At 38.5% G+C, this 23,666-nt stretch overlaps 1 protein-coding gene across 2 annotated transcripts in view; it reads left to right on the top strand.

Moving 5' to 3' along the window:
* Positions 1-812: 812 nt before the first annotated feature.
* The window catches only part of FLT1 (fms related receptor tyrosine kinase 1), a 116,387-nt gene continuing 93,533 nt past the window's right edge, over positions 813-23,666 (top strand). For both annotated transcript variants that reach the window (XM_039356916.1, XM_039356923.1), the window contains exons 1-4: positions 813-1,115; positions 13,287-13,383; positions 13,792-14,015; positions 20,968-21,092. In XM_039356916.1, coding sequence (XP_039212850.1) covers positions 1,064-1,115; positions 13,287-13,383; positions 13,792-14,015; positions 20,968-21,092 — 498 coding nt within the window. In that variant the 5' untranslated portion in view covers positions 813-1,063. The remainder of the gene's footprint in view (positions 1,116-13,286; positions 13,384-13,791; positions 14,016-20,967; positions 21,093-23,666) is intronic.

Genomic DNA, 23,666 nt, shown 5'->3' with positions numbered 1-23,666 from the left:
GATCAGTTAAAAATACCATCCCAAAGGCTATTTCGAAAATAACTTTAATGGATAAAAAGTTGCGAGAGGGCAGGCTATTTATAAGATGCGGGGAGAAAAAAAAAAAGCTGCGAGGTGGGGGGCAGAAATGTTGGCCACTCACCAAAAGTCCAGGAAAACCTTAAAATCCCCCAACTGGAAAAGCCTAATTGGAGAAAGATGCCATTTGAAGTTGTGATCGTCAGCAAAACCAATTCTCTCTCTGGACAAGGCAAGTTACTAAACGAGCGCATCAACATCTGAGCATCTCGACTGAGAAGGCAGTAGTGGCCGTTTCCTCCCGTCGTCCGGCAGGGAGAAGTTGGAAAGTTTGCGTGAAAGGCAAAGGAAAAACATTTTGTCACCGAGACTGAAGATCCCGAAGTGCAAACAACCCACATTGATTTAATCTATGTATTTCACAAGAGTCACCTTCCATTGGCAAAGAGCCTTCCTAACGGCCAAGACGGGCGGGGCGGGGTGGGGGAGATGGGATGGAGGGAGAAGCTCACCTACTTGGGAGCGAAGGTCCTTAATAGCAAGCCTGGCAGTGCGGCGCTCCCGTTCCCCCCCCCCCACGCAGATCGCTTCGCTTCCCCCTCCCCAACCTGATCCAAGACGGTCCAGAGCGTGCCAGAGAGGAAGAGTCGTGCTCCCGGTTCCCAGATGGAAACGTGCCCGAAAGAGCATTCGCTTTCCTCGCCCCGCCAGGAAACATCGCTGGAAATGGGGGGGGGAGGGGAGGGGGGGAGAAACAGACCAAGTGACGTGTGGGGGGGGGGCGTGATGGAAAGGAGGATGCGGGCTGGGAAGTTATAAAGGGGCCGAGCCCGGTGAGTTCAGCACCCTTCGGATACTGCCGCGAGGTGTGGATCCCCCAGCTGCCTGCGGTGCGGAACACGGCACGAGTGGGGATCTCGCCGGCTAGAAGCCTTCCTGCCGCGCCGGGCGAGCGGACGCTTGGGCTCGATAGCGAAGCAGATCTCGGGCAGAGACGGGCGTTCTCTCTCTTCCCGACGGCGTTCGGTGGGGCTCTGAGGGCGGCATGTTGAGCTGGGGGCTCCGCGGGCTGCTCGGATCCTGCCTTTTTCTAGCAGGTAAGTGCGAGTCCCCCGTCAGGCCTCGCCCTCCGCTTCCCCTGGACCCCATCCCGACGCTCTCCGACTCGGGTCAGGGCTAGAAGGGCTCCGGGGCGGGGCGGGACGGGGCGGGGGTTTCGGCAGAGGGCACCGTAATCTCCGAGCCTCGTGGCGTCCGCGGCGCTTCTGCGTCTTGAGCTCGGACCGGCCCGGAAGTGAGGGCGAGTCTTGGTCCCAGCCGGAGGACCAAAACGCTCCTGTGGCGATGCGAGCACAGCTTTGGCTGACCGCTCGTGCGCGAGCTCGCTGCGGAGTGTGGCGGGATGCGCGGGAGAATCTAAGCCCGAAGGCTCCCGGATCTTGCCTGCCCTCGGGCTTTTCCGCGAAGGCACCTGCGGATGAAGAAGGGCCACGAGATGGAGCGCGCTGAGAGGCTTCCCTTAGAATGATGGACGCTGCCCACGGCTGGAACTGCTGGCCCCGCAGCAGAGCGCGGATGCAGATGGGCTGGTCCTCCCTTTCGCTGAGCCGATCCTTCCTTTTCTCCCAGCTTAAAATGGGCGAAGGAACCCCCCCCCCAGGGGGACAGGTTGGGCTCTGAATGAGCTCATGCCTCCGACGATCTGGACCATCAGTTTTAGGAACGGGGACTTGGGATGCCCGGGATTTCCAAATGCGTAGACTTGGGACGTGCGTATCGTTATTTCAGGATGCCCCTGGCGCTTTCGCTCTGATGGGTAAATGGCAACAGGTCTGTGCGAATTGTCTAAAGAGAGCAGAACTGGCCGGGGGATTGGAAAATAGGGTCCTAGGGAAAGCGTCCTGGTTTTCCTTATCTACCGCGACGGGGGATGAACGACGGACACCTCAGTTTGGTCCAATAGAAAATCGGATAACTTTGCACGCCTGGCTTCGCAGGGTCGCCTAATCTGAGCATAAAGCTTTGGTTCTCCTGGTTTAGTGTGATGCAGATGGTGTGTGTGATGTGGCTTATTCAACAAACCGAGATGGGGTAAACATTGGCCGGCTAACTCTAATCCTTGCGACTCCTCCTCCGTAAATCTGGCTCTGGACTACGAAGCCAAACATCTCTGCAAAAAAACAAAAGAAAGAAAAGTCTAGGGAAGAATCTGAGGCTTCATTTTCCTTTGGAAAGAAGGAGGACGCTGTGAGTTACCGGCTTTTTCTCCCGGCCTGGCCGAGCAAAAGAGACAGTCAGCCACCCTCCGGGAAAGGGTGTTGCTAAACGGTCCGGACAAGCTGGATTTATTTTCATTCACATGGCAACCCACTGCAGTGTTTTTCTTGGTGAGCTTCAAATACCTTGCAAGGGAGGGGCCGTGCGTGGGTGCTCCGGGGGGACAAACGTTCAACTCATCAGTGCGCTGAATCGTGGAGAGAGAAGGGACCAGCGCTGGAAAGATCAGAGGACTGAAGTTCACTAACAGTTCTCCTGGCGAGGAGACGGGGAGAGAGGAGCCAGGAGACACCTGCTGAGACAACGCGCGGGGTGGGGGTGGAGGAGGAGGAGGAGGAGGAGGAGGAGGAGGAGGAGGAGGAGAGAGACCTTCCACTGTGACCGACTTACAGCTGGGTTGGCTGCGCTCCTTGTATGGGACAAATGTGTTCCCTTGAGAGCCTTCGGGGGAGGGCATCAGCAGTGGGTCTGCCTTAGAACCCTGCAAGAGAAGTGAGCAGTGTGGATGAGAGATGATCCCCACAGTGTCAAAATACATCAAATACTGAGAGATTTAGGAGTGATGAGAGGAAGCACATCTTTATGCTTGTCATGTTTAAGTTGTGAGGGCCAGCTTCAGAGAGATGCTTTGGAAAGGGGAGAAAGTGGCTAAGGACTTAAGCAATAGGGGCCTTCAGGCCTTAGGCAGCATATTAGTACTTATGACCAGAGTATTCCCCCCCCCAGTCCTCAGATCCATTCAGCTGAAGTGTTCCTAGTTGTTCTGTTGCATAAAATACCTTCACTCAGATATAACTTTGGCTGGAAAAAAATGCACTAGTATTCAATGCACTAATTCTTTGGGAACTAGTGTTAGACATGGTTTGCTTAATTATGCAATCATTAATTGAATAAGCCACAAGCAGATGGGTTCACCTGACACACTAAACCAGGAGTGTCAAACTGCCAGTCCGTGGGCCGGTTGCATCATACAGAGGCCATGCCCACCACAGCTCTGGCAATATAAAAAAAAGTTGCGATACATCATGACGTGTCACATGACATGTCAAGTTTAACACCCGTGCACTAAACCAAAACCAAATTTTGCCTTAGTGCAATATGTGAATGGAACTATAGGGGTTTACTTCTGAAGAAATATCTCAGGATTGAGTTAAGCATAATTCACTTTTAAAATTTCATAGTATTTGTACAGTAAAAATAGGTTGATAAAGAAACATTCTTTGACAGTGTTGTTTAAAGACATTCAAGTTATTTGTCTATTGGATAATACCTATTTTGGTCAGAATGGGATCTGAATGTAAAAATGTTCATTTCCAATTAGTACTGCACATAAAAAAAATATACATCACTTCTCAGGGATATGTAATCCTTTGAAATGTGTTACTGTTGGAGACACACAGGGTGAAGAAGCCTACTGTTTTATATTTTAACACAAGACATTGGGAATGCTAGTAGCCCTTTAAGTTTTCCTTTAGAGAAATAACCAAATCTAATTTTGGGTCAGCTTTCTGCTAAGTGATTTTTCCCCCTAAAAGAAGTAGATCATAGTAATTTACTGTATAGTTCACACTATACAAAGAAATGGCACATTAATGAAAATTGATAAAATTCATAGTAAAGTATGGAGTCATTAATTTAAGTTCATAAAAGCCAAACTGAAAATATATAATTGATATCAAACTGAGAATTCAGGTATTAGGTATAGCTATTAGATGGGAAAACAATATCTCTAGGGTTTTTCTCTTCTTGTTTCTTTTTTGAGATAAGTAACATTTACTGCAGTTGGGAACATAGCCTAGGCAAACATACATATTTTAACATTGAGTGAAATGGGAAAGTTAGGCTTTACATATTTACTTCCAAAATAATAAGATATAGTAGTAGTTGTCATTTTTATGGCAATTCCTGTGGCATAAAGAATAAACATGTCTGGGAGCCTTAGTTATCCTATACCCTTTTCATACTAATATTCCTAAAGTTTATTTGCCATTCAGAATTGTCACTGAAAGTTATTCTTAAACAGTAATCTCATTGAGATAAGTCTCATCAAATACATTGTTATTTATTTTTGAGTAAATCTGTGTTAGAGTTATTGTCCTGTTTTACTGATGAACTACATTATGTGTTTTGTGGGTTGTCTTCTAGATATTCTCTGAATGCAACAAATAGGTATAGCATATCCAACCTTCCAAATCAGAAGCTTTTCAGAAAACGAGGCAGGTTATGATAGTTAAAGTCAAAACATAACTTTTTAGCACCTTAAATGTTCAGGTAGGGTACCTGCTGCCCTTTAAGACATCTTTGTGCAAAATGTTTTTTTTAACCCCCTCTTCCCATTAATTTTATTTGCTATTTTTTTTAATTGAGAAAAAGGACAATGGTTAAGACTAGATGAAAAGTTTTGAATAAGTATGACTACCTTTAATACATAATATCTATCAATTAAAGTAGCATCAGAAATGCAGTAATACAAAGAATAAATTATTTTACAAAATACAAGTAGTCTTCACTTACTGGCCACAATTGGGAGCAACAACTCCATTGCTGAGTAGCAGAGTTCTAAAGTGAAATGTCACACGAGTGTGTCTGATTTACAACATCAATTGGTTAGTTCCAGTTGTGGTCATTAAGCGAATCACCATGAATTGTTAAGTGCAATGTCACATGACCACAATTTGCAACTCCTGCCAGCTTCCCCATTGATTTGTCAGAAGCCAGATGTGAAGTTGCAAATGACCATCATGTGTGACTACAGGATGCTGCAACCATTATATAAGCACACCAGTTGCCAGTTACCTAAAAGATAGTCATGTGATTGTGGGGGACACTATGATGGCTGCAACTTCAAGGACTAAGTGTTGTAACTTTCAATGGTCAGTGAACAAATGGTCAATAAGGAAGGCTCTAAGTGTGTTTTATTCAAATAGTGAGCAATAGTAAATATATGATATATATCTATATAATTTCAACTTTTAGAGAGCTATATTTGGTGAGTAATCCATTAAATACTGCAACATGCTGCAGATCAGAAGATCTTAATGGTACTGATAGTTTTAGTTTGTGAGATACATATTGTTTCAGAAGAAGTAAAATCTGACATAAGTGAGCACACACAGTTGGTGTTTGGAATGGAGAATTGATTTTTAAAACTGAATTTGCTCCCCTCCCCCAATGATGCCTTTGTGTATCCCACAACTTGCATAGTTGCTTGGGACAGGCCTGTGTTCAGAAAACGCTTGAATAATTTGTCATTACTTTCTTGTATTCAGACTGCACAGAGATATCTGAGCAGACTCCAAAGATTGCTTAACATTTAAGAACAATTGAATTAAATTATTACTGAGCATCGATATGTATGAAACTGTACGTATTTTCCAGTGATACAGAGAATCTAAAACCAATTCAAGTAGATAACTTGGACTGAAATAGTTAGGTCTAAATGAATTTTAAATTTTCTTTTTTGTCCATTAAAATACCATACGGTTTCATTGAATCTTTGCAGAAAAAAAGACTTATTTAAGGATCTATATATGTTATCTTTTTTTTTTTACTGCAAGACTCAAATGTCGAAACATTTTTTAAACAACAACCTAATCTTAGTGCATCACCACCAACTGTGTTTCTGAAGCAAAAGAAACTGGGTAGAAATGAACAATAAGAATTTGCTTCCCAACAGATGGGAAAAAATGAATGTATCTCTCTACTAATACAAGAATGAACGTTCGGGATCTCCTTGATGTATCTGAAATTATTTTTGTTTACATATTTGATTTATGTTGATGGTATTTTAGAGAGGATCAACCAGAGAGATTCTGGTGGAATGTTAAAAAGAATGTCCTAGTGATCAAAGCTACTTGACAGTGGAACCAATTACTAAGCTTTCCTTTGCTAGAAATTTCCCCACAGAAAATGGATTGACAGTTTTCAAGATTGCTTTAATCTGGATTCTTGTTCTTGAGAAGAAGATTGGACTCAATGCTGTCAAAAGCTCCTGCCAACTCTCTACTTCTAAATAGTGTCTCTGTCACAGATACTTTCAAATGAACACAGTGAAGATTAGGAGAATAAAAAGACACAGGGAAAATATAGCATCCATTTCAGTTACATTAAATTATAATGCAGTTCTATATAACCTCACTCAACGATAATTTCTGAATTTGAATACAGAGGCCCTTGTTTCCATATAAGTTGGAATAGAATTGCATTCTTGAGCTGATTTTAATTCAATGCAAGGAATAAAGAGTTGTGCTAAAGGCAATATAGAACAGGAGAGTTGTGTGGACAAGGAAGATGTTTATTTCATTTTCTATTCTGAAAAAAGAGTTCCGTGCATAATGGACTTTGAGGAAGCCATTCAAGGCCAAAAGAAGTGCAAAAGTAGATATGGGGAAATAAAGGGGATAGCCAAAGTTGTTTCCCAATACAAGAGCAACATCCTTTGGCAATTTTTGAAAATAAGCTATGTATACATGTGGTGTAGCATCAACTGATAATTTACTGTACATGGTACAGTAATAATTTGAGATTTATTTATTTAGAGAACATCCATCTCACTGGGAGGAGTAGGGTGTTGTTTCTACTGTATCTTCAGATACCGTGGATAGTATCTATTAAATGGGCATTGTGGTACCACTTAGGAGGATCAGGTTTCAGAACTCTTCTGGGCTTCTTCAGGCTTGTTGTCTACCTTTTCTTCCATAGTCCAGAATGAGGGAAAAATGAGTTTGTGTCTCTAACATCATGGGATGGGGTGATTGCAAAAAACAAATCTAAGGAAACTGGCAGATAAGCATCAAAACTACCCTGTCACATCCTTAATTATTTTCTGGACTTATAATAGCAACAAAAAGGTAGAGCTGAAATGCATATGTACAAAATATGGTAAAGTGGGAATAGTGCAAGAAACACCACCAACTCTTTCCTAAATAGAATAGTAGAATTCTTTCTCTTCCTTACCTTGTTGGAAGTCTTGAAAGAAATTGGAGTCAACACCCAGGAGATGGGAAAGCTAATGAGTATGAAATGAACTCAGAAAACATACCATAGTGGGAGAGAAATGGCTGTGTTGAAGTTTCCTGGGGACCACAGAGGAGGTGCATTCCAATCATGATAAAATATCCAAAATACCTTTCAGGCACATACATCATTTATCAACTGACATCACATCTAAGACAAAGCTTATACACATTGAGCCTATTCTGTTTTTATTACTGCATTGTTTTTACTAATAAAAATTAGTTGTACAGCTTGAGTTCTCAAACTTGAAGAAGTCCAACAAAATAATATATCAACCCTAAATCAAAGATATTCTGTACCATGTCAATTTAAGGTTATGTCCTTCATGAGCTTAAATGGAAGAGATGAAGGCAACCTTATAAAGCCAAGAAGGAAATTGCTATTATCAAGACATGGTTGTTCTATAATAGTATACAATAGACCCAAGGAAATAAAAACCAATTCATACTTGGAAAAACTGCTTTTCATGTATCTTCTCTTTCAAATTTTCTTTATGGTTTTATGGGCATTCCTTGAATTGATGAACATCTTTCCACAGAGACTGAGAGAGAGAGCAAAGGAAGCAAGTAAGGTTGAAGCATTTATCCCTGGGGTGTAATGCATGGTTTGTTGTCCTTAAAATATAAAAAGGAAAGGAAATGGGAGTGATACAAGACAATGGAACTTTTGTCATTGTGGCTAAAATGCCTGGCAGAGAGGCTAGAGACCATGAGGAGTGTATGAGTGAGAAGATTTTTTTTTTTTACTCTTCTTTCCCTTGAAATAATCATTATAATTTGTTTTTAAAGCTTTATGGGACAAAGCTCACTGACTTAAAAATGTGTTTATAGTAACTCTTGTTTGGCCCTCATACCTGTTGCAGTTTGAAATGAAAGAAACTCTGGAATTGAAGGGGAATGAAGGTTTGGAATTGTAGGTCACATCTTCATTTGCTCTTAACCATGAAAGATAACTGTAAATTTCCTGTTGGTTCCTACAGGAGCTGCATTGATCTTGTTCATGAGAAAAACAGCATTAAGTTATTGCTAGTTGAAAGCAGTGGGTTTTCTTTCTCCCAAGGACAGTCCCAGAGCTATCAAGTCTATTAGGTTGGAAGGAAGTTGGATCAGTAATTGGGTACTGAGGCCATGGAGGCAGAATAGGGATAAAAGATTTCATGCTGGTTTTGTTTTCTGTCACCAATGGATGGATCACAATTTAAGGCAAGACCTACAGATAAAGTGATGGACTTCCCTTCATAACAAGCGTTCAACAAACCTTTCCTTGGAAAAAGAGAGGCTGGGAGGAATCTGAATTTCATTAAGCAAGATATGTTTGATTTTCTCTTGAGGAAACAAAGCAAATAAATTATAGTGGTATCAATATGATAGGATTATATCTTAATAGGTATGAGAATGTTTCCTCTTGTGTTTCCCATTGATTTCAATGACTCAAACAGGGTGTGATTTTGTGTCACTTTGTAATCGTTACACTCATTTTTCCCTATGCTAAGGTTCAGATATCTCCCAAGAGCCAAGGTGGCACAGCAGTTAGAGTGCAGTACTGCAGGCCGCTTTAGCTGACTGTGTTCAGCAGGTCAGCGGTTCAAATCTCACAGGCTCAAGGTTGACTCAGCCTTCCATCCTTCCGGGGTAGGTAAAATGAGGACCCAGATTGTTGGGGGCAATGTAAATATATATATATACATTGCTTACTGGTGTACACCGCTTAGAGAGTGCTTGCACTTAAAACGGTATATAAGTCTCATAAATAAATAAATAAATAAATAAACCTCTCTTTTTCCAAAGAAAGGTTTGTTGAACATCTGTTATGAAGGGAAGTCCACCACTTTTCATGGTTACAGCTTCTACTTTGAATTGTTCTTGTTATGAAGGTTTTTTTTACTGGTGTTCCTTTGAAATCTGCCTATATACTGTATAGCTTAAATTAATTAGTTTGTATTGGCATTCTGGAGCAAGAGAGAAAAATGATTAACTATTTCAAGATCTTTTTCAATAAATAGTATCATTAAGGCAGGTATCCTTCCTTATATTCCTGATCTTTTTCTTTCTGTCAAATTATCCACTTGGTTTTGCAGCACGTGCAAGTTGGGTAAGCATCCTTTCTGTCCATCAAAGTCATTAATAACATTTTGGGATACTGTAGTAGTGAAAGATCAAAAACTCCACTCAGTATTACCTTTCTGTTTTCTTAATAAGCACAACCACTGGGGTGGTGAGTGGGAGTGATAGCATGTGCATTGTGGATACCATGACCAAATGATGTAATTATGCAATATAAGTTTAATTGGTCAATATTCAATACCAAAGTCACTTGTGTGATGTGATACAAACATGTAACTAATATGCTTGGACTAGAAGAAAATTTAAGATATTCCATTTCTTATGTGCTAATTCCACACTGTATGTGCTAATCCATAGAAATTATATTCATAGGAAAAATAAAGCTTTATTTAAGTTTATGGACAGGAGCTTATAAAAAGATGTGGATATTTATGACAATAATGTAATGGAATATCATTATATATCAAGGAAAACTGATAAATATGCTAGAGAGCTTAAATTGATGGGAACTCATATCAACAAACTATAATATGATTTGTTTGATTTTATTTAGGATGAGAGATGAATCAGCAAGCATGGTATGTTCCACATATAGGGGCATAGTGCAAACATGAAGACAGTCATTGTCATTGTAAAATTGCTTTATTTCTTGTCCTAGCTTAGGGGGCATGCAACTCTTTTGGGCAGGTAGCTAAGAGGGATGTAAAGATTTTCAAGATGAAATTCTCTTTGATTAAAGGTCAAGTGAAGCATTCCCTCAAAAGTAATCATTTGCCTGTTTTGTGCTGACTGCCTTAATCTTCATACATTCATTTATTAGTAGACATACAATATCTTGCCTGCAAAAATCCACTACAGTAGATGTAGTGCTTTTTTTCTAAAAAAAAAAAAAAAAAAAGGTGCTGGAACTCACACACGTCATACAACCCACCTTACCTACTCTATAAAGTTCCATCCAAAAAAGGTGCCGGAACTCCATTCTGGGCGTTCTATGAGAAAAAAAGCCCTGAGTAGATGCAATGATAGATCCTTCTGGCTGACTGCCATCTAGTAATTATCTAGATTTTTGCACTCTGGGTATGTATGATATGTAGTTCCTCTTTAGTTGTAGTTTGTAGTTCCTTGAGGAGTAGATATCTTGCATAGTACCTGTCAAGATAAATAAAATCTGCCCTGCCCAAGTTTAGTGGGCACATTTGAAAGTTGAAGAACATGTTATGGATTAGAGATGAGATTCAGAGTGACACCTTCCTGATTCCCTGGGATGCAAAAGGGAGGGGAAGAAATATGGTTAGGTTTGCAAGATTGCCTTACAGTAGTCTATAGAACCAATAAGATTTGGTTCTAGTCATTTGTATAGTCTGTTTCCTAATTTGATCATCTTCAAAGGGCTGATATCAGTCTTGTTAGTCTGACTATGCATTCTCTTCACTCCCATTTATACCCCAAGGAGGGTCCAGACTTCCTAATGGTTTCCCTGTTTCCCAGGCTCAACACACGTTTTGCACATGTTGTAACCATCTCTGCATAGTCTCTTTAGGGTCATCTCTGTAGCTTCCTACAGTATCTCACTTTTCATTTAGGATTCAAGGTGGCTTAATATAAGACTGCAGAAACTCAGAAGAGAATTGCTTTAAAATATGTCTATTTTTGACATCTTATTTTGTTTATACAAAGACTTACCATGTAATAAAATGTACATGGTACCATGTTATACAGCATTTTCTTGGCTACTTAATATAGTCTATTGCTGGAATTTTAGCAAGGCATCAGAAATGGTCATATTAAAATTGACAGCCTATCCATTAAAGGGCAGCAGGACATATAATGACTAATACTTATAGCCTTTGTTTTCAGGAATCAGTTGGCTTTTCTAGTAGGAATGATCTTGAGAACTTTAACATAAAAGTGTACAAAAGTGAATTTGTCATCCAAGTAGAGACTTTAATTACATTACAGATAACCAGGATGCCAGAAAGTAGTTATAATGTCTCCCCCTACAAAAAGTTCCATGCTGGGAAAATGTTTTATTCATTTATTCATTAAATTTATATGCTGCCCATCTCACTAAAGATGACTCAATGTGAATTACAATCAATCAATAAAATGCCAATATAAAGCATTAAAACAATAAATAGTAATATTATATTTGAATTAAAATTGACAAAGTTGGGGAGGAAAGAAGCAAGATTCATCCAGGGAAAAAGTGGGGTCTTATCTTAATCCAGTAATCACCTTCAAAATGACTTATTCTTATGGGACATCCAGGCTTATCACAAGAAAAGAGCTCTCTAGTGGAAATATTGCTTCTGATGCAGGGAAATTTGAATGTCGGCCCACTAACATTTATTCCTCAACCTTAGCAACTCTAAGCTGAGTAGAGGTCAACTTCCAGAATTTCCCAGCCAGCATAGTTTGAGGTAAAAAAAGAAGTAACATTTATTATACCATGATGTTACTTTCACATTGGCATCACATTTGGTTTTGAATATTAAATTACAGTTTAACTATATTCTGAGTGATGAAATTCTTTTGTTATGATTTCCTTTTAGTAAACTTGGTTGTAGTGCTAGAAAAAAGAGGGAAAGATGCTCTGTTTTCCCTTGCTTGACCACAAGATTCTTTGTGCAGGGTGGATCAGAAATTTTTCAGAATAATAATAATGACTGCAAACAGCATTATGACTGAGTTGTCAGAATTAATCATTGGAAACTTTGCTAGGATTTGGATGTGAATATAGTAAAAGCTACTGGGACCATCAAGTTGAGAAGGTTTTGGAAAATGAGTGGCTTAAGACCTCATGGAACTTTAAGATGCAAACAGATAGGCATCTTGCTCATAATATGTATGATAAAACATTTATTGAAAAGAAGAATGGTTCACTGATGTTGCTATTCCAGATGATGCTAGGCCTGAGGAAAAACAATTGGAAAAAGTAACAAAATATTGTGACTCGGAGATTGAAGTTGTACGCTTATGGACAAAGAAAAACCATTGTTGTATCAATTGGGATTGGAACCTTTGGAGTGATATCTAAAGGACTTCCTTGATAGCTGGAAATATTGAGCTTATCAGCCCTGAACATCCCAATTTTTCAAAAAATACCTCCACTGTACTTGGAACTGCCTATATTCTTAGATGCTACCTTACTAATTCTTAGGTGCTTGGTAAGGACTTGAATTATTAAGTTTCCACTAATCTTAGATTGTGAATTTAATCCACACATAATAAATTTACTTGGAATAGCTTATATTTCAAGTAATACCTTTAACACCATCAACAAACAATATCTGTGTATCCCAGGCCTTTGGGAAGGACTCAATAGGTGGATAAAAATGCTAAATCCTGTCTGTGCATCTGGCTGACTGCAATCAACCATAATAATTGCTGCTATGTGGAAAACTGTTTAGTATCTTTTTTATAGTCTGCATCACCGGAAACAAAACTAATTATGGTTTTATATTAGATGTTGGCAATGTTCCATTGTTAAAGAATAACTGGAGTCACACATCAGGTTAACAACAGAGTGTGATGTGAGACTATTGTCATGTGTGAACTCTTTCACTGAAAATTAGGATCACAGTTGATAGGTCTAACAAGATAAGTGAACCTTACCATTGAATTTAGTTCAGTAGAACATATTTAAAGAAACCCATCCTAAAGCCAATCTAGGTTATAATTTACAAGAACTATCATTCATTCATCTCTATGATGTTTTTATAATTTCTGTTTTTTTCTTACATTTTAAAGAAAGTATCATCAAGTTACAGTTAACAAAACTTTTTTTCATTCAGAGGATAGTTTTAATTCCTTGAGGTTTTTTTTACTTGGAAAATCTAATTCTTTTTAACTGCATTTGTGAAATAATACAAAGATAATTAGATTATAATAATACTTATGTTTTGTTTCCAGGATCGATTTCAGGGTTCAAATGGAAAGGCCCCAAATTAAACGTAACAGGAGCGCATCATGTCATACAAGAAGGAGATACTTTAAACATCTTGTGCAGGTAATTAGCTTGGCTGAACTGACCTTTGCATTTGTCCCTTAGGTACTATAGTTTTAATTTTGTATGCAAGGTAGCTTTAGGCTAAGCCTAAGTAGGCACTGGCCTGGGGCACCAAAGTTTAAGGGGTCCTAACACTGCCCCTTCTTTCAAATCATTCTAAAAATGCAAATCTTGGCATCAGCGGGAAGTGATGTCCTCACTCAGTGTGGCATAGAGTCATCATATACTCGTGATCTGGCACACCTTGGTGGGAAATAGACCCTTCATTGAAAGGATAAAAAGAGCATCTTCTTAATCTTTTGTGTTTTTGTTTTTGTAGAATATAACAGCTAAATAGCTAATTGTAATAAAAAGGAAAGCTAGAAAGTTAATTCTAATTTTCATCTTTTTCTTAATCTGGATTTGCAGTGGAGATGTGCCCCATTCTTGGTTTCTGCCTGAAACTCTAAGTAGGGATGACAACCGATTGAATATAATGACTTATGCTTGTGGAAGGCACAACAAACAGTTCTGCAGCAGCCTGACTTTGAATAGAACTCAAGCAACTGACACAGGATATTACAGCTGCAAATATCCAGCCTCAAGTGAAGTAAAAAAGAAGACCGTTTCTAAAATATATGTATTTATTAATGGTAAGATCTGATTATTTTTATAACGATTTTTACAGATTGCTGCATTTCCACAATAGCTAAAGGGAAAAGACATACAGTGGTACCTCAGATTCGACTGCTTCAAAACTCATCAAATTTGGTACTCAACCTATTTTGAGACAAAAATGTTGTCCTGGTACTCGTTGTTTCTTTGTTACTTGATGTACTGAGATAGGAAAAGGGAAATGGCTGCGGACAGGAAGTAGGCCATACCGGGGAGGTCACTGCAAAAGGTTTATCAAAGCAGGGGATGGCCACAAAGGACAGACAGGAAGTCGGTCATGCTTGGAAGGTAACTGACATTGGAAAGGGACAGACAGGAAGTCCTTCCTGGCCAAAAAAAGGATCATGTGGTAAGTCATGTGGTTTGTTTGACACTTGTCATTTTTAGTACTTGTTGCACTTCTTGGAACCAATTAACAACAAATACTGAGGTACCGCTGTATTTATACATGAATTACAACCCATTTGCTATAACATCAGAAAAACTAGGTAAGGATTTTGTTGACTCACTCTGTGCTTGGACACTTAGGGCCAAAACTAATGTGGTATAGAAGACCTTCAACTGGATTTTCTAACAGCCAGTGCAATAAACAGCCAATGCAAAAAAGCATTTGATGCCTGTTACAGTATTTAGCTGCAATAGGTCATTACTTAGCTATGAGGCTTTGTTTGAAGTAAAACTGTCTGAGAATAAGGATTAAACTAAGTGATCCACCAACACTGCAGTGACAAAATTAGTAGTTATGAGGGGGGGACTTTTTTGAATTTTGGAGGCAATTTGATAGATTTTTGAAAAAGAAGTTAAATCTATTGGAATTTTTATTTTGAAGAAGAAGAAAATATTCTGCTGAAACTTGATAATGTATCATCTTGTTTCAGGATCATATTTTTGTAGTTATAGAGGCAGCAAATATTGTGTTATAGAGGCCAGGACAATTGTGTTAGACCTGCAGGGGCTCTGATCCTTGGTTAAGTCTTTTGTCTCATAGTTTAACTTACCAACCCAATTTGTCTCTCTTTAGAATTTTTAATAAGGATTGGGAGGTAGTCAGATACCTCTTGCAGTAGTCATACTACTGGGGTGTTGGTTCAAAATGCAATATTAAAATTAATCATTAGCCTTATCTGAAAGGAAGCATACCAAAAGTGTTTTAGGGTATGATTAAAATATCATCTAAGCCATGTCCATGGTATTAAATACACAGCTGGTAATGTCCTTGCTAGGATAATGCTGTACATGTGTCTTGACCAAAAGGTGTGAAATATCAAATCATTGCTAACAGAAAAAACACCGGAATGTCATGAAGCAATATTATGGATGTATAGGAAATTAATGTTTTATTATTTACTTTGTTGATACTTGACTCACATCCATTAATCAACTCTACTCTAGAATACAATCTTGATAATCTTGACCATGTGACTTTTCCATTGTCATCAAAGCAAAGTAAAAGATACAACCTTTTGTCTTTGCCTATTTTTCCCCACAACAACTCTGTGATAGGACAGGCTGAAGGAGTAAGTGATACCAAATTATCTAAGTCAGTATTTCTTATCCTCATCAACTTTAAGACATGTATGACTGAATGGGGAATCTGGACAGTTGAAGGCTACTAACTTCAAGTTGATGAAGCTGAGAAACACTGATCCAGAGAGTTTCCATAGATGAAATGCACTAGGATTTGGTTGTCCCCAGTGCCTTAACCACTATACCATCTGTCCCTCCTTGCATTGCTTAGTAAAGTGCTCTAAAGGAACATTTTACTCTATTGCAATGAAGCACTCTTTAAAGATCTGTGCACCTTTAGATTTCAACTCTATGATTGATTAATGCTATTTTGCAACTTCTTAAAATGTCAGGTTTCTACCTTATCATCAGGATGTTGAGAATTTGTTTAAATTTTCTCTTGAGGACATTTTGCAATTTCATGGTGGAGACGAGGATGCTTTTCTGTTACATTCTTTCTGTCACTCTAAAGCCTTCCTGCTCATTCCACTGGCTAATTGAAAAAAGTCAGTTCCCTCATAATAGCTTCCACTGAGATTTAAAGCGTGGGAAAGCTGAAGATTTCTGGAGAAATGACTGTACAGTGAAAACTGGACATTCACAGACATGTCTTGATTACCTCATAATTGTTGGAAAATTGCTGTAATTTCCAGTTTAGTTTGTGTCTAGTTCACTCCAAGGCAATCTCTACCTCTAGATCGGTGTAAGCGCACATAAAGCAGACTACAAGGAATTAATGAAGGATGTGAAAGAAATTTAAATAATCATGTTATACTATTATTGCATTATAATATGTATATTTAATATGCAATATTAAGATATTTGTTATGGCTTTAGTCATTCCCAAATTCCTTATTCCAAGATATCAAATCTACAAATCTTGGTTCTATCCATGTTAATATTTTGCCAAAAACTGTCATCAATTTTCCACCAAATATTTTGGAGTCTAGTTTTATAAGGCAAAATACTAGAAAATATTAGAAAATCATGTGGATGATAGTCTCTATATTCAGATTAGAGCACATATAGACGACACTCAGTTCAGCTGGCAAAAAATACAGCTTGATATTTACTTTACTGCAGGGCAGTCCCAACTAAGGTTTATGGGAGCTGTAGTTCAAAATATTGAAAGGCAAACTATATAAATCAAACCTTCTCTTAGATAGTAGGTGCATCTGAAAACTCATAGAATACCTAGCTCAAAAGCACAATTGTTTCAAATTCTCTGAACTAAATTTCTGATACGGATCATGTGACAGAATCCTTTGTAAGTAAGTAACATGCTTTAAACTGACATGTAAATGAGGAACAAATGGTTAATTAAAAGAACAGTAGGATACAAAAACAAGCCATTTGACCAGGAGAAATGAGAGAGATGTGGCCTTGCAACATCTATTAGTCTAGAAAAGGGGTGTCAAACTGCCGGACCATGGCTGGATGCATCATTGAGAAACCACGCCCACCCCATTGCCAGCAATGGCGAAAAAGCTCCAATATGTTGCGTGACGTCACATGACATTGCGAGTTTGACACGTCTGGTCTAGAAGCAGCAATTGTATCTGAAAACTGAGATTCTTCATGGCTGGTCAGTGATAGTTACAATAAGTCCAGTTTTGAAGCCCCAGGTCATTTCAGTCCTGAGTAACTTATATTTATGTAACAGGGACTGGATGTAGAAAGAGTCCCAGCAAAGTCTATGGATTTATTTTAGAAAGAATGGCTCAAAATACTCTGAAATGGAAAATGTACTAAATGATGCTCTTTTTTTTGCCTTGGTAGAAAGTTTGCTTCAGATGGAAATGGGATGGGTGAAAGTTCTCAGGTCCTGGGGTGTACTTTCTTAGACTTGAGCTTGTAACATGTACATTTTTATATGGTCATTTTTCTGAAAACACAATGTTGATTAAGAAGTTTTCTATGCCAAATATTCACTTGCTTGATATTGATTTCAGCATAAATAGGAATAGATTTTTATATTCAGAAAAGTATATAAATCTTTTAATGGTAGAAAAAGTTTCAGTACCACCACAGGAAGTTCTTTTCTTTATCAATGTGATAGAGAAAAGGATACAATTTTCCCCAAATGATCAACTTCATATTTTATTATCATTGTCAGCCTGTATCCGAGTAAAGTAAATTATGCCAGGGTTTCTTTGTAGTATCAGCTGTCACATGACTAAATCAGTAATGTAGGAAAAATATGGCATAGTTGCTCGTAGAGTGAAAAAAAATATAGGAATAGATAAAAAGAGCCATCAAGAACACTGAAATTATTATTTCCTGGCAGACTACGTATTTAAAAATAAGACTGTGACTATCCTTGGATTGTTTCCTATGGTGGCAATTTGTGTCACTCAGAAGTACCTTTTCCAGCATTTTGGCAATATTTAGAAATGCAGAACAAATGTTTACAAATGCAGAACTACTGTAGGATCTGGCAGGAGAGGAAGAATGATCTCCTTGACTTAAACAAGAGACAATGAACCAAATAAGAACAGAAAAGATTTATAAAACTTTTTCAGTCTGCTAGGAAGGACAATCTATTTCAAAAGAATTACCAGTGAATAAATGTGCTCCTGAATGTTTTGAACTTATAACTATAGCAGTAGCCAAATACATGCATCACAGTAAGCTGGAATGTGGTTTTTGGTTCAACATGTTTTTGTGAAGTGAGCCATTGCAATTTGTAAATTGTAGTTAATAATTTAGTACTGTGTCCAGACCAAATACCAGCTCTGAGGCCTCCGGAACTATCTATAGTTGCACTACCAAATTTCAGCAGAAAAGCTGCCAAACATGGATGAGAAATATGCAGCAACTTTATTGAAAATCCTAAAATTGGTTTAATATTGTGTTCAGAGAAAGGCCCCTAAAACCCAGAAATAAATGGAAAAATCATATTAGGTCCACTCATTTTTCCTCATTTTTTTGAAAAACACATCTATGCCACTTAACTCCCAACAACTCTGAGCAGTTACAGCTAAAAACCAGGGAAAAAATGCAGCAGTGGTAGATGAGAAAGGTGATAAAAACTGGAAAAATTCACTGTCCCACATCAGTTTAATGATGTCGTTAGTCTGGTGTGGCTTATTGTCATGTGTGAGAATTAGAAACATCAGTGATGGTTTAACAAGATTGAGGTTGCTTCAGTAAAATATGTTTAAAGAAATCACCAGTGTCAGCTGCTTCAATTATAGATTATAGATCACACAGTGCAAGTACTTCTGGAGGTGTGCTTCTTGTCTGGACAACCTCACAAGATTGACATCAACCTCCCATGCCTGAAAATACATCATTTCCTATTCCCTTTATAATTGAAGAAACTAGGGAGCGTTCCTTCTAAGACATTTGCCACACTCTCATTTCTTGTGTGGGCTCAGCTTCCTCTTAACTGACCATTGTTTAGTCTGCAGCTTTCCTCCTGTCTTCCAAGATCATTCCCAAATACATTACACCAGAGGTGGGGAACAATGGCTCCTTTATGATTTGTGGACTTCACAAATCATAAAGAGGCCATCATTCTCCACTCCTGCATTACTCATCAGGTTGCAGAGAGGTCTCCTTTAGAAATGGTTGCATACCTCCCCTTTAAGCCAACCAGGACTCCCTCATCTTGCAATTGTTCAGAAACAATTGTTATATCTTTGTAGTGCAGCATTTTCAGGGAAGATTCTTACCTTGGATTCTTACCTTATACAAAGGAACTTTCCTGTATATTGTAATGTTTAAAATGATTGGGTGGGTTAATATATTCCTTTCAACCTTCAAAAACAATTCAGTTAAAATCTAACTCTAAGATTTTTGCTTTTCCTCTGTTCCCATTTACTTGACCATTAATTTTATTGGGAAAGAAATATGATAAATATAAGGGGTCCTGAAAGATCTTTGTCCAGAGAAGTTGGCAGTGCTTAAATAAACACTTTGCTTCTGGCAAACACTGAAAAAATAGTTTTTAGCTAGAACAAGGATAGCTTCCTAGCATCCCAGATCCCGCCACTACAATTTGGTGGCAAAATATTTGAATTTGAATGGTTCTTTTCTTTTTCTCAAAAAAAAATTCCAAAAAAAATTCTCCAAAAATTAATTGTAGGATATTGGCTAAAGGGAACCATTTTGGACAGGAGGGGCTCAATATGGGAATAGAAGTAGGAGATTTCTGGAAACTAAATTATCTCTAGCTTTAACCTACCAAACAGTCTAAAATAAAATCCCCAATGACAACTTTGGATGGTTTGGGAAGGCCTTTGGAGAAGGCTGGGAAAGATAATTGACCAAGGTCCCTGTCCCTTTTTACTCTCCTTTTTAACCCCCAACAAGAATGAAAAGAAAATTGGACAAAAACTTTGGCCACTGATATGCTTCCATCTCCCAAACATTTTTTGAAACCCCCTGAGAAAATCTAAAGTAAATTGTATCCCTGAAGATCCCTGAAGATTTGACCTTATGTGTCATAGATTATTTGGATAACATTGAGACATTCACATAAAATATCTGGAAAGTAGATCTTTGTGTTTAAAAATGTATTTTTGATTTCTAAAGAGAAGGAAACCACACTGTGGAAGGTACCGTATATACATTTGTTGGTATTCTTCTAAAAAAGGAAAGACTGTTTTGTAATCTATGACTGTCACTTTTGATTGCAACTAGACCATGGATGAAACTCTTAGACTAAAAATGTTTTTTTTTTTTTTTTTTTTGTATCCTGGATCTCTTTCCTGTCATTTCTTCAGAAGATGACAGTGACCCACACTAGTACACTATGGGCAGCAACAACTGGTGACATAAAGTCTAGAGACTTAAGGCAGCTCTTCCTTGTACTTAAAATGGCCTGCAGGTTATACATACAGGAAACTGCTTTGCAACATTTGCTGCTTTTGGAAAATAGCTTTTAATTTCATGACAAGGATGAATGAGCCTTAAGGGAGTAGTAACAAGCAACATTTCACTGGAGGTACAAAATCTTGGTTGACCCGCTTTTATAACTGTAGCTCCTGCAAAACAAAGCAGAAGTTTTTGGTTTTTTTTTTTAAAAAAATCTGCTTTTTCCTTGGAAAAAAGGAAATGTTAGGTTGTTTTGATACTTTGGTTCCCCCCCCCCTTCTCTCCTTCTCATTTTAACCAGTGTGCAACATTTTTCAATTCAAAGGTATTTTTTAAATACTGTTTCCACTTTATTATATCTATCTTCCTTGAAGTCTTTCCACAATTTTTGATGTATAAATTCAAGATGAACACATCAATAAGCCAGGAAAGGGTTTGCATTCCTAATAAACACCTTTCTCCATTATTTCGGTGATTAATGCGCATAACTGAGATAAATCACCATATGACCTAATTAAATGGGGAATGTAATTCATCGGGTAATGGCTTTGCTTACATTTGTTTCTTATGTCATTTACTGTGATTTTCTTCTCTTCTTCGCAGACACACAAAACCCATTCATCAAGCTACACACAAATGTACCAGAAATGATACGCACAACTAATGGAGAAGAATTGATTATCCCCTGCAGAGTTACAGCACCTGATATCCATGTTAAATTAAGAATGGTATACTTTTTCTTTAAATTGCTTGCTGTATGCATTGCTCATTAATTAACTAAAACTGTTTGATTGAGATAAATGAGAGTTAATGCATCAACCATTGTAGGATGCGTTAGTATTAAAGTTTGATGAAGTCATTGGCATATTTCAACTTTCTCATATGTTGCTCAGAGTGGATGGGAAATTTTCTAAAAGGCACTATGATGACAAAAACATCTGTAGTCAAGTGACTAATTATATATTTATTGCTGTAGAGAAGAAGTAACACCTGGGACAGAACTATGGGACACTTGCTCAATTTATATTGCATTTTATCCATAAACACATTCAGCAGTGTCTGCAGACTATTGCTGGTTTCATGAATGACACAGTAGCATCACAGCTGTGTGTCACAAGTTCTGGTTCTCTTGGGGGGGGTGCACAATCACAAGGCATGTACAAAAGGGGCAAGGCTTGCATAATACTGTAACTTGGTTTGCATAAACACACACAAACCCTGTGTTAACTGGTTCAGCTAAAAATCACATGTTCTAATTTGTCTTTTGATGATATTTTATATTTCTTCCTAACTGCCACTGGAGTGCCTTCCAACTCACTTTATTTGTTGTTTTGCATGACATTTGGTGAAAAATTGCATTGCTGAATGTTCATTGACTTGCTACTGGTTACTTGGGGTGCCCACAAAGTGGATTCAGAGCCTAGATGCAGCCTGCAAGCTGCATCATCTCTTTCTTTTCCTTGTAGTCCATAGCTAGTCAGTGTAGGAAAAGCAGGCTGTCAATGTTTTATTAACCTAGAGAATATTTACAAAGACAGTGCTGATTGTGAAGGATGAAGGGGTGGATTTTTTGATTTGTGCAAAAAATGACTATGACTGAGGAAAGACAATTAGTCTTAAAGCACAGAATAAAAATTCAGAAGAATCTGGTATCACTTTTTCCAACTAACATATTTTATTAAAAAGTATAAACTTTCACAAACAACCAGTTTGGTGTAGTGGTGTAGCCATGTAGGACTATGAATTCTAGTCCTATCTTAGAAACAAGGGCCAGCTGAGAGACTTGGGCCAGTCACTGTGTCTCAGTCCTAGGAAGAAGGGAAGGGCAAACCACCTCTGAAAAACGATGCCAAGAAAACTGAAAGGATTAGTCCAGGTAGTTCCCAGGAGGCAAAAACTGATTGGAAGACACACATACCACATCCACAAAAGCTTTCTTGATCTGGAGCTCACTTCATGAGCTGCTTAGAGTGGCTAGACCTGAGGTAGGCAACCTTGGCTCTTTTATGACTCCTGGACTTCAACTCCCAGAATTCCTGAGCCAGCTATGCTGGCTCAGGAATTCTGGGAGTTGAAGTCCAGGAGTCATAAAAGAGCCAAGGTTGCTTACCTCTGGGCTAGATGGAGGTAGGATATAAATTGGGTTGAACTGGAAAGGGAAGAAAAAATAGAAGGACATACCAACCTGTCTTTCCCTCTCTTTCCCCCCCCCCCCACCTACTTCATGCATCTGATGAAGTCAGCTGTAGCTTGCAGAAGAGTATGCTCTTTAATATTGTTAGTTTGAAAAGCTGCTACCAGAAAGCTCTTTCTGATTTTTTTCACTACCAAAACCCAACATAGGTCTATAGTCAAAGTTGCCAGCAAAGGCATTACAAAACAAAGATTTACTCCTTTATTCTTTTGCTTTTTGTAAGTTATTCATAAACTTAGTTTATGGTTGACAGAATCTCCTGAACCAATGGGCATACTGCTTATTGTCAGCATCTATATATGCAATGATAAATCAGTTTAGAGAACAAAAGAGACTTGCTTCTATTTGGCAGCAGGAACCACAATATAATCTCTAGCGTTCAAGGCACTCCAGAATCTCAGCCAGCAGATTATAAAATAACAGGCAGTGTGTATTGTAAGGCACACTCCTCCCATTATTTCAGTAGCTATTATGGCTTCCTAGCAGATTCTGCAAAGATAAAGGAGTATATGCTACTGTGATATGGGCGGTGACTGCTGTTCATTCTGTTAAAACATCTCATTGTCTGAGCAAATGGCAGAGAGTGAAGGGAAGGCCCTTCCTGTTCAGTTCAGTCCACATAATGTATGATAATAGAATCCAGGCTGATAGTTTGAAGCATCGGTCAGTCTGTGAAGGAGATGTGAGGAGAGCTGGACTGAGAGAAAGGGACTGGCCCAATGTCTTCCAGCTGGCTTTCATGCCTTAGGTGGACTCACGGTCTCCTGGTTTCTAGCACAGCACCTTAATCTCTAGATCAAAGTTAATGCTAAAGACAAAAAGGTTCATTCTAAAGGACAGTGATACTTCAACTAATGTGACCAACTGCTAATCATGAAAAAAAAAAAAAAACCCAAGAGTTAGTCCTCAATGTAATTCTGTATCTCAAAGTCACATAAAAAAGTGATCATTTAAATGTATGCTGTATCTACATATGGTATTGGATGGATTCATGGCCCAAAAAGTGTGATGTTCCATGCCTATATAGTACGTGATGCCAGAATCCTTAACTCAGTTTTGTGTATTGCTGAAGAAGTGTTCCTCTCTCAGACAAACTACATTTGATCCA

This window comes from Crotalus tigris, unplaced genomic scaffold (genome assembly GCF_016545835.1).
Source record: "Crotalus tigris isolate CLP2741 ecotype Arizona unplaced genomic scaffold, ASM1654583v1 scf7180000017573.2180621, whole genome shotgun sequence".
In the NCBI taxonomy this organism is placed as follows: Eukaryota; Metazoa; Chordata; class Lepidosauria; order Squamata; family Viperidae; genus Crotalus; species Crotalus tigris.
Note: the sequence above shows the minus strand (reverse complement) of the source record. Positions and strands in the feature narration are given on the sequence as shown.